Consider the following 16,841-nt stretch of genomic DNA (forward strand, 5'->3'; position numbering starts at 1 on the left):
GGAGCCGCCGTCGGGCGCCAGCGCTGCAGGTTGCCGGGGACGGTTCCGTTTACGGCCCGGGAATCGCAGAGCCCCCGAGGCCAGGGGGGGGGCTGGTGGGGCAGCAGCGGGACCCCGGAGCTCGTCTTTCCCCCAAACCGCGTGCCGCCGAGGCCGGAGGCCCCGCTCACCTCGGCCAGCCCTCGCAGGGGCACAGAAGGGCTGAGGGCGGAAAGGACCGCTGGAGACCACCCAGTCCAACCCCCCTGCTCGACCCAGAGCACATCGCCCGGGACCCGGACGGCGTCCAGAGGGCGTTCGAGCATCTCCAAGGATGGAGACCCCCCGACCCCTCTCCAGCACTGTCACCGGCGCAGTAAAGGTGGGAAGTGGGAGCCCCCAGCCCGGCGCCCAGCGCTGGCCAGCCCTGCATGCTGCCAGCGGGGCTCCCCGCCACTGGGAACCCCTGAAGAAGGGGGCAGCTAATCACAGAAAAACTTTATTGGTGTAATGATACATTGCTATGCAGTAAAGTCAAATTTCCATGACAGGGAGTTATACCATGAAGCCAGCCACAGCAGCGCACGAGGAGAGGGATAAACGAGGGAAGGGAGGGGACTGGGCCAAAAACTGCTCCCACCCCCTGCAGGGGCTGTGCTGGGGCCTGGGGAAGGGGGAGGCCCGCGGCGCAGGAGCCTCCGCTCCTGGGGAGAGGCCTGCAAGGCGGGCGTCCCCGCCGCCGGCCTCGCGCCGCCCCAGCGCCCGCAGGCCTCGTCCCCCCGCGCTAACCTGGCTGCAGCGGGTGCAGGGGAGGGACAGGGCTCTCCTGCAGCCTCAGGCCGCGCCTGGCGGGGAGGGCTGGCACACGCAGGGGCGGCACTGGCAGCTCCGGCGCCGCTGCTGCCCTCGCAGGGGCTCCTGCCCCTTTTCCATCCCGAGCTACGGTGGGAAAACCAGGCACCCCGACACGGCCAGGAGGCAAAGGCAAAGGCTGCCCAGGGAGAGGAGCAGGGAAGAGCCGCTGCGCCTTCCCGGCCAGCCCCCGTGGGAGAGCTGGGAGGAAGGAGGAGGGAGACCCTGCACACACGGGGGAAGGGGCTGCGCAGGCAGCCCCCGGGCACGGGGAGGGAGGCATCACCCCTTCCCCGAAGCCCTGTGACAAACAGCGCTGCCCCGATGGGGCTGCTCCCGAGGGCAGGCTGGGGCAGCTCGGCAGGGCCGCGGGCGCTGCCAACAGCGGCACGGCCCACGGCCCGCAGGCAGGGCCCAGGCAGCTCCGCAGGGAGCCTGCCAGAACCTGCCTCTGCAGCCAGCCTCTCCCGTGCCGCTGCCTCTGCTTCATGCACGCACCTCCCAGCACCTCCGGGGGCAGCTGGGCTCTCGCTGCCCCGGCCTGGCACCTGCTGAAGGGGAGGAGGGGGGAAAACTCGGCCCTGCAGAGCACTGGGAGCCTGGGCAGGCAGAGGGACTCGCCTCTCGCGGAGGCTGGGTGAGGAGGAGGGAGGAAAAGAGGGGGAGATGCAATTGAACCAAAGCGCGAGTCCGAGCCGGCAGCACACAGCTCCCGCCGCGAGTCCCAGCTCACCCAGAATACAAAAATAAACTCTGCAGCCCTAGGCCCGGGTTGAGCAGGATCCCAGCACCGCAGCCGCTGCCTGGCCTGCTGCCCCACACCGTCACCGTGCTCCAGCCCTGCTCTGGCTTTGCCACTGTCAAAAGCCATCTGTGGTTTAAAAAACTTAAAAAGATTGGGATGAGACACCCAGTCCAGCTTTCAGCCACAGGGGCTCCATCTTGGGACCTGTTTGCACATAGGAGTTGCTCAGGACCAGTGCAGAAAGCTGATACCCTCAGGGAAGATAAAAAAATAAAATAAAAAACACACCAGAGAAAACCACCATGGGTGGGCAGGAGCAAAGCAAATCTCTTTGAAACGAACGGACTCTTCTCCAGGGAACAAGCTACGGACAGTTCACGGGGAGTTCAACAACACTTCTTAAAGAGGAGGTCCAGGCCGAGGCACAGCAAGGGCTCCCCCCGCACCCCTTGCTGCTGCTGGTGCTATGGATGGACGGAGTTTGCTATGTCACAACCAGTAAAGAAAAGTGCTTGAGGAAATCCAGCCCTGCTTCAGAGCCACGAGGAGTTTGCAGGTCAGTGCAGCCAATAACATCAGCGATAAAGTGCAGCAAAGCTTCTCGGAGCTCCTACACAGCTGTCCAGCAGGCCCCAGCCAGAGTCACAGCAGCCGCGGGCGGCAGCACGTGGAGAGCATCCCGGAGGAGGGGACGTTTGCTGGCAGCGCCTAGAGCCAGAGGACGTGTCTTCAGCCAGGAAGCCGCAGCTGCTTTCAGTCCGTTGTGCTCCAAGATGCCTGGGGTACTCCAGTGTATGTATGAGTAGGGCGATGCTACAGCTGCTGGGCAGGGGCAGTTCAGGGAGCTCAGGGCTGCCTCATCCTCGGACACAGGCAGAAAGGTGATTCAGCAGGGTCATGAGGCATCTTGGAGCAGTTCTGGAAACTCACATGCAAATAACCTGCAACCTGTAACGAAGCACACAAGCGTTACTGCTCTGCAGCTGCTCCGAGCCAGAAAGAGGGGGTGAAACGGGAACAGACTGCCTGAGGGGGGTGCAGAGCTGCGCGCCCGGATACCCTGGGGAGCAGCACAACTGCTTCTGTGCAAGAGCAGCTCAGCCCCACCAGGCTCCGAGCCATGCTCTCAAAGCAGAGGAGCAGACCCCTCGGGTCCAGCAGGCCGGGGCCCTCTATCCCCAGCACCCACGCGAGCTGGGAGCGCTGCTCCCATCTCCACAGGGAGACCAGGCGCCCTGGACGAGCCCACGTCGACACGCCTGGCCCAGCTGGAGCGCTGAGCTCACACACCTGTCCTCCTCTATGCTGCCGCTTTCGTTGTCACGGGCATCCCTGTTCTCCTCTACGTCCTCTTCACCAAGATCCATATCCAGCTCATTTCCAGCTTCTGAGCGTGTGTATGTGTACCCGCTGGAGAAAAAAGGGCAGCATAATGTAAGCACCCAGCTGGTGCCCCACTGTGATGGTGCGTCCACAGGGAAAAACCCCGTTCAACTGTCCAGTGGGCTTAAGTCCCTGCTGGAGTCCTGCCTGCCCTGAGCAGGATCTCCTCTGCATCCAAATCGAGCCCACGGGCGGGAGGGGCTGGCTGCTGGCAGTGCCATCCGATGGGTCACTGCCCCCCGTGTGTGCCCCGCAGCGCCAGGGCCTGTTGGAGAGCAGCGGCCTGCTGCCAAGCGAAGGGCTGCCCACGCCCTGGAGACCATGGCTCCTGGTCAGCTTGTTCTTCAGTCTAAAGTGGTGCTGTACATCTCAGGAAGACGGAGGGAACCAGGCTCTGGCCGAGCTACGTTCACCTGCTCCGCTCTCCCTGGCCAACCAGGTGCGCAAGCAACAGCGCTGGGGCAGCCGGGCAGAGACGGGAGGGCAGTTCCCAAGCACTTATCTACTGTGTTCCAGCTCGGGGGCCTGCAGGGGCCAGGCAGGTTCCTCCCCTGCAGGGACGCGGCTTGCAAACAGGTAACGCAATTCTTTTAGGGTGACTTCACAGATGTCATGTGGCCTGACCTGATGGAACGACAGGTAAAAAACACAATCCTCTTCAGCCTCTTGTTGTAGAAGAAGTAGTTGAAGGACCAGAGGCTGCCATCCTCTCCAAAGGGGTCTGAATCCAGGTCTGGATTGTAGCTGCAACACCAAGTGGAAGACATGAGAAATATCGCACCAAACTTTATTCTCGGACTCAAGCCCCATTCTCACCCCAGCTGCATCACTTGGGGGAAGAGAAGGGGGAAAACGGACGAGTTCAGAGCTGCCTCAGGGAAGGGTGGGTGGGCAGAACGCAGAAGAGAGGTGGGCGTCTTTACATCCAGGTAGCGCACAGGGAGAAAGGCAGACAACTCAGACTAGTTAGCAGCTCTGCGTGGGTGGCAGGAACCACCCTGCCACCCCAGGCTCTTTCTGGAAGGAGGACGAGGCACAGTGCAGAGCAGTTCGCTGCCTGGAGCGCAGATTTCCAGGGCGTGGAAGTTCTGCATGGGAAGGGGATGACAGTAGCGGCTCCCTTTCCGTGGTCACTGAGCAGGGAGACAGCACACTCTTGCAAAGGGATGTCCTGCCCAGCTCCAGCAGGACGGTCTTCACATACACAGCTGGGCACACTAAAACGTAACCTGCCCTTGAGAAATAACTCCTTTTCTCTACAGCCCATAACACGCAACCTGCCCTTGAGAAATAACTCCTTTTCTCTACAGCCCATAACACGCGGGAAAAGGGGGTCCAGTAGGGGGTCCAGGATTCAGGCCCTGGGGGTGACTGTTTGTCCTATTACCTGTAGATGTCACACTCTGAAAGACAAATTTCTTCATCCACAGCATCCCACAGGTGTGGCTTCAGGGCATTGAAATCTTCACGGACTGCAGAGAAGAGGCTGCAGTTGACAGCATTCACCACCTAAAGAGAACAAGCAGGGCCTGTGAAAGGAGCAGAGCAACTGCTGCCTGTTCTCCTTCCCCACTTCCCCTCACTCCACATGGCTCCTTCTCCCACTCCAGCTCCACTCCACTGCAGCACCAGATCCCTCCTCCAAGTGGGCACATTTGAAAGCAGGCAGGAAGACTAGATCACAGCATTCTGCCAGGAGCCTGTTTCCAAAGCACGGAAAGTGAGAGGTAACAAAACCTCCCACAAAATCCTCTCTAATGCAAGCTTTCAACCTTTTTCCAATTTGCAACTCCCAGAAGATTTCCAGGGGCGCTGCAATACCACACAGTAAATTTAACACTATGACAATGCACTTGGTTTTACATTGTCGGCTTGCGCAGAAGAACTCTGTAGTCCTCTCTGGGTCCACAGACCAAAAAAAAGAACTGTATCTAAGCAATCAGTAGGTTCTTTCGCTGAAAAAAGGGATGTCTCCAGGGAATTTATCAGGACGAGACACTGGAGTTTGATAGTGACCTCAGAGGGGGAGGGGAAAGATGGTCAGACACTGCTGTGGTAGATTCAGAGGCCCCAGGGAGAAGCAAGAAGACAGGCAGCATGGAAGCAGCATGGGCTGGAGAGGCAAAACCCATCAGATCATCTTCTCGGCGCAAGCAGTTCAAACGTCTCCCAGGTAAAAGCACGGCTTCCTTGAAGCCTCTCTGGAAACAACTGCCCTGGGCAGAAGGGATGCTTCTTGCTCCACCTCCCAGAAAAGGGCAGCCCAGCACCTGCACCCAGCAGGCAGGAGCCAGAGGCTCTGGCACCCAAGAGGGACGGCACACTCAGAGTGGAACTTGGGACACCCTTCAGAGCCACCTTTCTGCCCAGCAAGAGATAAAGCAGTGTCCAGCCATCAGCACTAAGAGCACGGGGATGAAAACATCAGGCAGCAGACTGGGAAGTCCTCTGCAAGAATGACACGCGAGACGAATGCTTTCCCCTCACCTTTCTTTCTTCACAATAACTGCCCTGGAAACAGTAGCTTAGGCAAGGGGTGTGGCAAGGCTGACATGAAAACCCCTGATCATAAAAGGTTGCCTCCTTCCCTGGAGTCATTGTCTCCTTCCCTGGAGATATTCAAAATCTGCCCGGACGCAATCCTGTGCAATGTGCTCTAGATGAGCCTGCTTGAGCAGGGGGGTTGGGCTAGATGATCTCCAGAGGTCCCTTCCAACCTTGGCCATTCTGTGATTCTGTGAAGAGTGAAGAACACGGCAAGCCCAGCAAGGCCTTCACTACTGCTGCCAGCTTTTCAGGAAAAGAACTTGGGTGCCGTAACCCCAGGCAGGAAGACATCCCGAGGCAGCTGTTGGAAAAGATGCAGTATGAAAGCCCCACAAACCTCTTCCCATGAAGGATGGGGACTGCATCATCCTAGGGCTGACACTGCTGCTGCTGGAGGAGGGAGCAATGTCCTGGGAATGATTATCCAGGATCACAGCACCACTGTGGGCTTCCCTGGAGACCCAGACACTCCCCCAACACTGAGAGCTGGCAGATCCCTGCTTCATTCTCTTCCAGGACCCAGTCATCTAGCATGGCAGGCCTTCCAAGCAACGAGCACACAGGCCCTGACCCCGGGGCTGGCAGGATCTGCTCTGGCTCCGGGGAGCTTTGATCACGTACCCAGTTGAGGCTCGGCTCCCGGCTGAACTCGTGGCTCTTGGCAGCGCTGAAGTCATAGTCTGGGCGGAAGGACTCGTTGAGCGTTGCAATCAGATAGAAGAGGGTCTTGCGGCTGCACTTGTCACTCAGCGGTCCCTCTTCATCACCGCTCTGACTTTTACTGAGCCTAGGACATGCAATGGCAACGTTAGCTGCCGTTACGAGTGTGAGCCGGACCAGTACACCAGAGGGGACGCAGAGGCAGATGGAACTGACCACGACCCACATCTAGCACGGCGACCTGCCGAGCCTTGCTCGATTGGGCCAAGCGACTTGCACAGAAAACAGCAAACAAAGCCCTTGCTGAAGACCTTGTCATGGGCCATCACCACGCCAGAGCCGGGCCAGGAGCATCCCAATAGGCGGGTTTGACAGTCTTTGGCAGACAGTCCCAGCTAAATTGCTTTAACCAGGGGCGACCAACACACGCGCACCAACGGCCAACTGAGCCTCTCTGCTTTGGGCCAGCTGCAGTAGCTTTGCAACACTGCACCAGAGGAGCAAGCATCTGAAAGGCAGCAGCTTGGGGGAGCACAAGTTCCAGCACACCGTGTGCCAGCCCCATCAGGGGAAGCTCCAAGAACATACCAGCCAGGCCAGGGCCAAAGACAGAAATGAGGCCAGCTGCCAACAGCAGGAGTGCAGGCCATTCCCACAGTGGAACCCGAGCCCCTACCCACAAACACATCGTTGCCTTGGGTGCCGAGCACAGCAAATACTCCCAGGACTTCCCAGTACCCCAGCCCATCATACCTGCTGGGGCTGATCCCGGTGGTCTGAGGCGGCGACAGGGCCTCTAGGACATGCGGCTGGCCCTCCTGGCAGAACTGCTTGAACATGTGTTTGTCATCACCAGCCATCTTGCACGAATAACTCTCAATCCTGCGGAGACACACAGCACCATGCATGAGACCAGGCCAAGCACCAGGCCCAGCAACACTGGGACCAGGCTAGCAGCAACATAAAGGTCTAGGCCCAGAGCTGCAACCGTGGCAACTCCGCCAACACAGGGGAAGACTAAGGTCTGAAGACGGGCCACAGACAAGCAGCTAGCACAGCCAAAGGATTCACCAGGCCCCAGGAGCAACCTTCTCCACACCACGCAGAGTCTTGACTGGGCCCCAGGCAACCAGTGGTGCCAGAAGTTCCTTTATTTATATGTATGTGTGGACAGGCATCTTTATCTCAAGCAAAAACAGAAGAGATTGGTCGAGTTGCACTGCTCTTCCAAGAGCATACTAGAGCCATTCCTACAAGTTCCCCACGTGCGACCTGCCTCCCTCACTAGTGTGGAAAGGTCAAAAAAGAGAGGTATAAAGTACATCTCATCACTGCAGTGCCCTGGTCAAGTCAAATAAGCAAGACAAATAAGTAAGTCCAAAAAGGATCCTTTCAGCCCGTATCAAAAATAGCTCCACAGCTGGCAAAGAATCAACTGTCACAGCCTGCTCAGGAGAAAATTCTCACTGCCACCCTCAGCTGACAAGGCTGTTAGCTCTCAAAATTAACAGAGCATCGTTTCACAAGTGACCAAGAGCAGAGCACGCAGAAGGACCCTGCCAAATCTAGTTTAAAAGCTCTTCCAGAGGACTTGTAGATCACATTGCCCAGCTCCAACTCAGGAACGGAAAGTGTACAAAAACACATTCTAGTCCCTCAACACAAGGACGTCAGCTTTACTGATCCCAGCCTATGGCAGCTCAACAGAAGCCGGAAGGCAAGACAGCCCCACAGCTTGCCAGGCAACCAAATGCCTGCTCCGACATTCACAATTAAGTACAAGCTTCAAATAGAAAGTTTCCTTCAGATTTTCAAGTAGCTGGGGTTGCTTGGGTAAGAACAAATCGTTCCAACATTGGTCCTTTCCACAGTCCCCCTGGGAGGCTGCTACAAAGTTGGCAGGAATCTCCCTTGTTCTAGGGATGGGAAGACCAAAGCCTTCAGAAAGAGGCTTTCCAAAACCACTGACCCGTCAGCGTGAGAAGGGGGATGAGAATCCAGGAGTGCTGTTCCCAACCCTCCTCTTCAAGAGGAGGGCACTGCTGAACGTTGAAACAAACAATCTCTTGGAAATGGCGTTAAAACGACCAAAGGAAAGAAACAGCAACTGCAGACAGTAATGAATTAATTTCACTTCCCAGCCCACTCGAGCACCTGGATTCCTCCTAAGCAAAGGAAAACTATCCAGTCTGCCAGAACTACATCCATCCTCGGAAAGAAAGCCTGTAGGCTAGCGCGTGACCCAGCAGCTTCTGACATCACGTCACACGGCCTCTGTAACATTCAGCCCTGTAATACAGTATTGCCACTGCTAGTAACAGGCCATAAGCTTTGTACTGAGTTTGCAAGGCCTCAGGGACTGAGGCTTGCTCTGACTGAACTTTTCTTGACTTGTGTGCAACTTTGTTTTACTTGGTTTAGCTGCAACAGCAATGCCGCTAATTGACCAGGTGTCTATGGCTACTCTGTTTTACTTTTGCTTTTGTATGGTGTAACCATAGCTTTAGACTAACTGCTGCTTACTCCTATCTATCTATGTAGAATGAGATATTTACAACTATCAACCTAATGATAGAGTGTAGAGAAATATAGGCCCGGTACAAGAGCAGAGGCCTTGAGAAGTGGAGACAGGATGCAGCATAAAGAAGCACAGGCATGGGATGATAAGAAGCGGGGCACAGACTTGGCACCGGAAACCTCATGGCTCACCAACGCTCAGTTAAAGAAATGCAGACCTGAAGCCAGACAAAACTGGTTTTAGGGGTAGCAAAGAGAACCAAAAAAAAAAAAAGTATCTAATACACAAAAGGTACCATACATCATAAATTCAGCTACAACATGGAGCTGCAGACCAACAAAGGAAGAGTAAAGGTGTAAAAGCATGTTAATAAACAAAAGAATGACCCCAGGTGGATCCTAGGGTAAGGAGGAAGAAGAAATCATCAACATGAACATCACGTTCCTCCAGGCGAAGGACCCCAGATGCTGACAACTCACTGTACTACCTTCTCCAGCGCTCTGAAGCTACTGACTGTAAGACGTAGAGAAGCAATGGAAGGATGAACATAACCTCAGGATAAAGAGATAGAAACTAAGAAATAAATGCATGCGTGCGCACGTATGTGTGTGTGTGTGTGTGTGTGTGTGTTAACTGTATTATTACTATTTTGGAAACTTCTCCTGCATAGAAGTATTCAACTGTATCGTTATTCTTTCTTTGCAATAATTAGATCTAGACTAATGATGATTCTTGATTTAGACTGCCAACACTTCAATTACACTAACAATATATTCTTTGCTTTATATGTATGGTGTGTTTCCTCTTTGCCCACAAAGAGGATTTGGAGTGCCCCATACCTGAATGCAGCACCTGCCGCCAGTTCAAGCCCCACAGCAGAGACAAAAGGGCCTGGCCTGACCGGCCCACGCCTCATCCAGCAACAGGGGCTGGCACAGCTGCAAGGCCACCACCGCCGGGGGACTACGATGGGACTAAGTGCATGAGATCAGAGTCTGGAACGATGGAGCACAACCCTTCCTCTGACCCCTGATGCGTCACAGGCACACTTCTCCCATCACCAAACACAGGTGACCTATCTTGCCATCTCGTCTAATTTTCCGTGTAGCAGATGACCTGGACCTAGAAAATACTTGCAAAGAAGGCTGGACTGGATCTCAGCCCGCCTTCACTACCCCCTCCAAAAAAAGGACAACTGGGAAAAGAACAGAAAGTCATGGGAACTCCTGGTCCAGAGCTTGGCTCATTTAGCTTTACATATCCATGCCAGCAGCAACCTCCCATCTGCTCTGGGAAAAGAGGAGATTTATAGCTGACTCTGACAGACTGCAACTCCTTTTAAAGTATTTTCTCAGACACAGGAAAGGCATGAGAAAGCAGGCTTGCTTCCCACATGGAAAACAGGCATACGATAGCACTCACCTGCCAATGATGTGAGCATCTCCAGTCTCCACGGTTAGCTGGGAGTTTATTGCTTCAAAACTTGAGTTCTCCAACAGCTTCATTGTCTTTGCTTCTGGCTCTGGAGCAATTCACTGTGCAACAGCTGCTGCAGCGTTTGTATGTCCTATCAAAAAAAAAAAAAAAAAAAGAGAGATTTTTATAGCAGGAGAAAGAGAGACGGAAGCCCTAAGCCCCAGGATGAACAGCAGGACTGCAGTTCGGATCAGAAACCAGCACAAAGGCAGGACAGTGCAAAAGTCAGGAAACACCTTTCCCGAGCAGGGAAAACAGGGCTGCAGGCTTTATGTTGCCATGACAACTCCCATCCAGATGGGCACCTGCACCTCCCTGGCGGATCTGATCACACACGCTGCCGTTATCCCTGCACCTACGCCCTGTCAGCTCCGCTACGTGACTAAGAACAAGCTGATCCGCAGCCTTCCCTGCACCCGCCGCATGCTAGGGGGTCGTGCCCACACCATTTACACCAGTCGCCGCTCATTTCTTCGTAAACGCTGATGTGGTACGTTCTGCCAGGGAGTTTCCAAGTTCCCCTTCTTAGTTCTGAAGGTCACTGGCCTTTTTTAGCCAGATTGTTTTCCCTTGAAGCAGTGGGCTGGAGAGCAGTGCATGGCACTGGTTCCACTGTGGCTGGGAGCAACACAAACACTCCTGCCAAGCACTGCAAGCTGTCTCCTGGAGCAGGACTCAGGCGATTGCAGCTTTGGCTCGGGAAGCTGCTCTTTCATGTGGTCTCTCAGGGCCTCCACCCAAATCTAGGATCAACAGTGGAACTGGCTAACAGGAGGAGAGAGGGTGGAGAGAGATTTGGCTCTCGGTCCTCACAGCTGCCTGGCAGGCCCCCAGCCCACGGGGAGAAACGCAGGCTTCAACTACTATTTCCACGCAGGGCAGCGTCGCCCCAGGGGTATGGAGCGTCTCTCTCAGGCTTGCTCTAGGGGCTGACGGAGCTGCCTGCTGGATTTTAAGGGGGAACGCTGTCTTCCTCCAGAGCCCAGCACGGAGCCTATGCTCCCTCCCCGCCTCAGGGCCTCTTGCACAACCCTGGGACTGTAACGGGAGAATTTGTAAACAAGCAGGGAAGCACATGCCAGGGCTCTCTGGAAACAGTGTCCCCTTACAGGCCTCCCAGAGAAGAGATATCCACACCCTAGTTCTGGGCACCAGGACCGAGTCAGAGGAGAGACTCCCGGCCCTTCAGTTTCAGATCTGCATGCGTGAAGGGGACGCTGTGTGTCTGCGAAACCATGATGGACGTTGAGTCAGGGCCAGAGGGACGCAGACAGCGCCACCAAGCCTGGGCTGAGTCCTGGGCCCTAGACAGGAGGGAGCAGCAACGAAGTAGCAGGGTGGGAGACCCACGCACACGCTGAGAGCCACCCACCGCCCCCTGCAATGTCTCACTGGCACCACCACGCTGTCTGCTCTAAGCAAAGGATTGCAGGGTGCTGGATGTTCTTACCCTGACGCTGCCCGAAGCGATTAAAACCCAGGTGATGTCCAAGCCAAATTGACACCTAAAGTAAACACCACATCTGAGAGGCAGCTTCAGCATTCGCCGCAACCCCAGCCTATTAAATAGAACAGCCTCAGCTAAACTGCTGGCAAACAGCCCCACATACCGTATCTGGGGAAGAAGCGGCAAGCAAGTGTCTCTGCTCAGACGCTCCCATAAGCATACACAGCTTAGCAGAACCCTAGACAGCATCAAATACTGGCTGTCATAGTGATTAACATCCCTCCAAATGGGAAAGAATCCCACACACAAAGCTGAACAGCCCAAGTCAGGCCACAAAGCAAGCTCCCACTATCCTGAAACCTTTTTTTGTGTGCAAGTCTCCAGTTACTTTCAGCTTATTAAGGTACCAACATTTAGCCTGTCAGTCCTCTGGTATAGGAGAGTCTTCCATGCCAGGGAAGATCAGGGCTTTCTGCAGCAGTCCCCACGTTGGCCCTACCTTTTCCTCTCAAACAGCTGTAGGTGAAACGAGAGAGCAACGAGTTCAGGAAGAGCCTTGGGAAAATGAAAGAGGGGAAGCAGTCATAACAGGGAATTAAAGGCCAACCCACAAGATACAAGGCAAGGACCTCAGGCAAAAAACGGAACTTGGGCCACAGGATCCTCACCTGTGAGGACCGCTTCTTCCCTCCTGCAAGTCCCTCGTATAGCGGCACGCGTGCCAGCGCTCTGGAACAGGTCTCTCTACTTGATTCAAAAGGTATGAGGCACACTTGAGTGCTCATAATAAAACGATAATCCAGACTAGTCACGTTGCTCAAGCAATAGATGCTCCTTTGAAATTCTGATCCTACAGGCGCCTCGGGACATGAAAACCTGTCCCCCGCCCACCATGCTCTACAGAGAGACACCTAAAATCAGAGCCAACAAGGGCTGCACAAAAATCTGACGGTGCACTCTGCTCGTAACGTTATACGAGGCTGCTATCACCAGACTAAGAACACGGGCACTGTAAAAGTCAAAGCTAGCAGCGGTTTCCCACAGCTTGCTCCAGTGCACGTCGGAGGGACGGGGTGCTCAAGCTGCAGAGAACTGCTCGGAGGGAGAAGACAGGACGAGGTGCCAGCTGTCTTCGGATCATACCAGAAGACTTGCCAGTGACCAAAATTAGAACAACTAACGTGAGCCCTAAATGAGCAAAAGCCAAGCCTGCTTCTAACACTGGAAGACAACAGACAACGGGAATCTTATGGGATATGGACTTTTTTGCCTTCAGCTAAACACGCAAGTGTGAAGAGACCCATACCCAGCTCCCAAGTGCTATTTTGGAAGAGCTGTACAGCATAGGACTTCTGCAGCAAGCATCTAAAGAGGTGATGGAAAGGATTTTCAAGACATGTTGATTTAGTTCCTCTCAGAAGGCTACAGAGAGATTTTGCATCAATGCAGAGACAGAAGCGTCAATAGCTAGACAGTAAGTTTAACGGATTATGTCTCAGCCCTGGCTGTTTAGGTACAGTGTTTATCAGTCTATACCAGGCCATTTGGATCCGGCTAGGGAGTTGTATGTGCTGGGACTTTGAGAAATACTGATCTCTCCAGCCTCTGCCTACGTGTTACTCTTTCATCTCAAGAAGTGCAACAAAGTTCAGAGAAATACAAAAGAACTCGGCGTTCAACAAGGCAGAAATGGGCTGCCTCTACAGGAAACGTGCATTTCCTCCATAAGTGGTAGCCGCTCAGCCCTGCAGAGTGCAGGAGGCAGGACACAGGTCGAGGAGAGGAAGAGGTGACAGGCTCAGCGTTCATGCAGCCAAGACGCTGTACTTCATCCTTTCCCCCATTTTCCAGAGCCAAAGGCCAAGCCTGAAGGGCCTGCTTTAGCGTTTGACAGGACGAGTTGCTATAAACATATGGTGGTGACAGAGAGGCAATGAAGCAGCAGCCAGGAGCTCTCCTCTCTAAAGTGTTCAGTAATAACCTGTTTGTTACTACATTACAAACACTTGCAGAGAGGGAAACCAAAGCTTTGAGCCTGGAACTGTTGCTGCTCAATCAACAATACAACAATTGCCACCAAAACAGTAGGTTTTACTGCGGACAGCCAGGTTGATGCAGGTGCTCCCCTCCGTACCCTGGGCAGTCTCAGGAAGCCAGCAGTATAAAAGCACTGGAAGCCATATTTTTTGAACAATCTTCTGTTTCAAAGCAAAGCTTGATAAATCTGCCTCTACGGACAGGTGAGAGCCTGAAGAGAAACAACTAGTCTGGCACTTCCTGAAGAACCTGACCTCAAGAAGTTAAGGCTAGCGTTCAGCATAGAGCTATTCAACGTTGGCGCAACTGGCTAGCAACAGTCCTGCAGCACAGAGAAGTCCTCGGTTGGAAAGAACTATTACGGTGGCTGCTAGGGCCCTGACCACTGAGGTGTGGACAGGGCAACGTTACATCTTAGCAATACCACTGACTGAAAAGCTCCTTGGAGTCGCCATCAATGAAACGTTGCATTATAAAAGCCGTATCCGTTCCTCTCTACCGCTACGGCGCCACCGGAGCAGCGCTGCCAAGGAGCGGCAGAGGCATGCCGCTACTCCCTCGCTGAGGGAATGCAGGGCACGGTGTCTCCAAGGATCAGCAGTCAATGGGTGACACCGCAACAGGAAGAGTAAAACTAGGTATTCAACCACATTTTTACGTGGTGCAGAATGAACGCGACACCCACCCGTATCGAGAGAGACATCTTTTCCTGCTCCGAGCAGAGGGAGGGAGCAGCAGAGCCTGCAGCAGGCAGGGTGGGCGAAGGCACAGGCTCTCCGCCAAAAGGTTTGCGGTTGCAATATCTAGACAGTTCAACACATGACATGCGATGCTTGATCTTAACGGTGGTGCTGAAACAACGCTTCAGTCTCCTCCTTTGCCCGAACCATGTCCCAGTAAGGGAACAAAAGCAAAACTGACACTTCAGCTGAAGTGCTCTGCTAAGCCAGCCACAAGATAAGCATATTTAAGGTGGATTCAGTTCAGAGCGCTGTAATCTCATTCCTGCAGTACATATGGCACGTTGGATAGCAGACAACACGGAAGGTTGCATTAGTTTGTATTATAAACGGAGCAAGGGACACACTAGCACCCTACTGCTAACATGGTTTCGCACACCACAAAAGTTACTGAAGGAGGAGAGGGGAGGAGAGAGGACATCCAGAAAGTTGGACAGATCTAATTTTAAACCAGGGTTAATGGAAAACACAGAGGCATAATCTACAGGGTTTCAGATATCACGGGGCTCACAATGCGTTCCAGTGCCACCAAGGACTACAAGACAGAATCCAGAGAAATTCAGTCCATTTAAAAACTGGGGAAAACAAAACCCTAGTCTAGTTCAGGCAATAAGCAGCCTGAAGTGCTAAAACTCGGGAGGGGAGAAAACAAATGAATAAGTGAATTCACTTAAGAGAAGTGAACTCAACCAAGCTATTAGCTGCGCCCAGCTGTGCTCTCAGACAGGCAATTCTTAGCCGCCTGCCCCGGAAAGCGTTCCTCTTCCACGGGCGCTATCGGGACGCCTGCAGCTCCGCGCAGCTGTGGCTCCCCACGGCGCTTTCCGCCGCCGAGCTCCTGGGCGGACTCTCCAGGGAGAAACGGGGCGCGGACGCCCCTGGCCGCAGGCGGCAAGCGGCGGGTGAGGGCGGACAGCTCGGCGCGGCGCGGCCCTCCACCTCGCAGCTGTCGCACCTTCCTTCCCTAAACGCGGCCTCCACAGGCCGCGTTTAAGGGAGGGCCCCGCGCCCCGCAGCGCTACTCCGCCGGCGTAACGGCACTCCGGCAGCGGTGCGGGCCCAAGGCGGCCCGGGCCGCGCCCGGGGCTCGGAGGTAACGAAAACGGGGTAAAGGCGGCGCGGCGGCTCCAGCCGCCACCACCCCCTCCCCACCGCCCGACCGGGGCCTCCAGCTTCCCGGCATGCCGCGCGCGCACCGCCTCCCAGCATCCTCCGCGCCGCGGGCGGCCGAGGCCGCGGCCCTCAGGCGAGGACTACAACTCCCAGCTTGCCTTGCGCCGCGGCGCTGCCGCCGGCCCCGGCGCGCGGCCGCGGGGCGTGCCGGGAGTTGTAGTCCGCGGGGTACTCCCGAGGGGGGGGAGCGGGGGAGGGGAGAAGCAGCGGAAACCGACCTACTAGTGTCTCCTGCACTCGGTCCCGGCGGGGCTCTTCACGGTGACGGCTCCTTCAGTCCCGGGGCGTTTGTAAAGGAAAGCTTCTCCGGGGAAAGCTCGAGGAGGGCGCGTGTGCCTCGGCCGCCGTCCGCCGTCTCACACCGGCCCACCGGGCCTCCGCCCACCTCGACATGTCCCCGACTAATCGGGACGGAGCGAGCGGCTGGTCGAAACCTGGATTTCCCCGGGCGGGCGGACGGGCGAGCGAGCGACCGAGCGAGCGACCCTCTCCTCAGGCACCGGACGACAACAAGCGGCGAAGCCCCGCCCCGCCCGCGGCCCGGCCGTCCCGAGCGGCTGCTGACAGCTCCCCCCTCCCCCATTGGAGGACGGCCGTGGCGATCCCCGCGGGGCTCTCCTCCCATTGGCGAGCGCAGAAGTCAATCAGGAGCAGCGCGCCCGCCCTCCGAGGGGACTGAGCCTAGCCCCTCCCACTTGCCGGAACGCTCGGGGCCCTGATTGGCTGGCGGGGACAAAGACGCAGGGAGCGGCTGTCAATCACAGGAGCGGCGCGCGGCGCCCCCACCCGGCTCGGCGGGGGCAGCGCAGAGACCGGCCGCCCCGGGGCAGGGCCCGGTGCATGGGAAAGGTCCAGGCGCTGCAGGCCCGGCTCCTCCCGGTGCACCGCGAAGCCTGGTGGGTCGGGAAGCTCGGTGCACCGCGAAGGTTGGTGCATTGCGAAGCCCGGCTCCTCCTGGAGCACCGTGAAGGTCGGCGGTCGCAAAGCCCATCTCATCCTGGTGCAATGCAAAGATCAGTGGTTGCAATGCCCGTCTCGTCCTGGAGCACCATGAAGGTCGGCGGTCGCAAAGCCCATCTTGTCCTGGCGCACTGTGAAGGTTGGTGGACACAAAGCCCATCTCATCCTGGTGCACCACGGAGGTCAGTGGTCACAAAGCCCATCTCGTCCTGGTGCAATGCAAAGGTCAGTGGTTGCAATGCCCGTCTCGTCCTGGAGCACCATGAAGGTCGGCGGTCGCAAAGCCCATCTCATCCTGGCGCACTGTGAAGGTTGGTGGACACA

At 55.8% G+C, this 16,841-nt stretch overlaps 1 protein-coding gene across 2 annotated transcripts; it reads right to left on the bottom strand.

Annotated features, from left to right (window-relative positions):
• Positions 1–465: 465 nt before the first annotated feature.
• MAF1 (MAF1 homolog, negative regulator of RNA polymerase III) lies at positions 466–16,130 on the bottom strand. 2 transcript variants are annotated; one of them, XM_068933624.1, is made up of 8 exons: positions 15,776–16,130; positions 10,107–10,251; positions 6,920–7,048; positions 6,128–6,293; positions 4,347–4,468; positions 3,584–3,703; positions 2,867–2,986; positions 466–2,524 (listed from the first exon to the last, which is right to left on the bottom strand). In XM_068933624.1, exons 2-8 carry the CDS (start codon positions 10,187–10,189, stop codon positions 2,503–2,505), a joined length of 762 nt encoding a protein of 253 aa, XP_068789725.1. In that variant the 5' UTR covers positions 10,190–10,251; positions 15,776–16,130; the 3' UTR covers positions 466–2,502. The 2 variants fall into 2 exon arrangements, with proteins under 2 accessions (XP_068789725.1, XP_068789726.1); XM_068933625.1 differs by having other exon boundaries at positions 15,780–16,103.
• Between the last annotated feature and the right edge of the window lie 711 nt (positions 16,131–16,841).

The sequence above is a fragment of the Struthio camelus genome, chromosome 2 (genome assembly GCF_040807025.1).
Source record: "Struthio camelus isolate bStrCam1 chromosome 2, bStrCam1.hap1, whole genome shotgun sequence".
Classification (NCBI taxonomy): domain Eukaryota; kingdom Metazoa; phylum Chordata; class Aves; order Struthioniformes; family Struthionidae; genus Struthio; species Struthio camelus.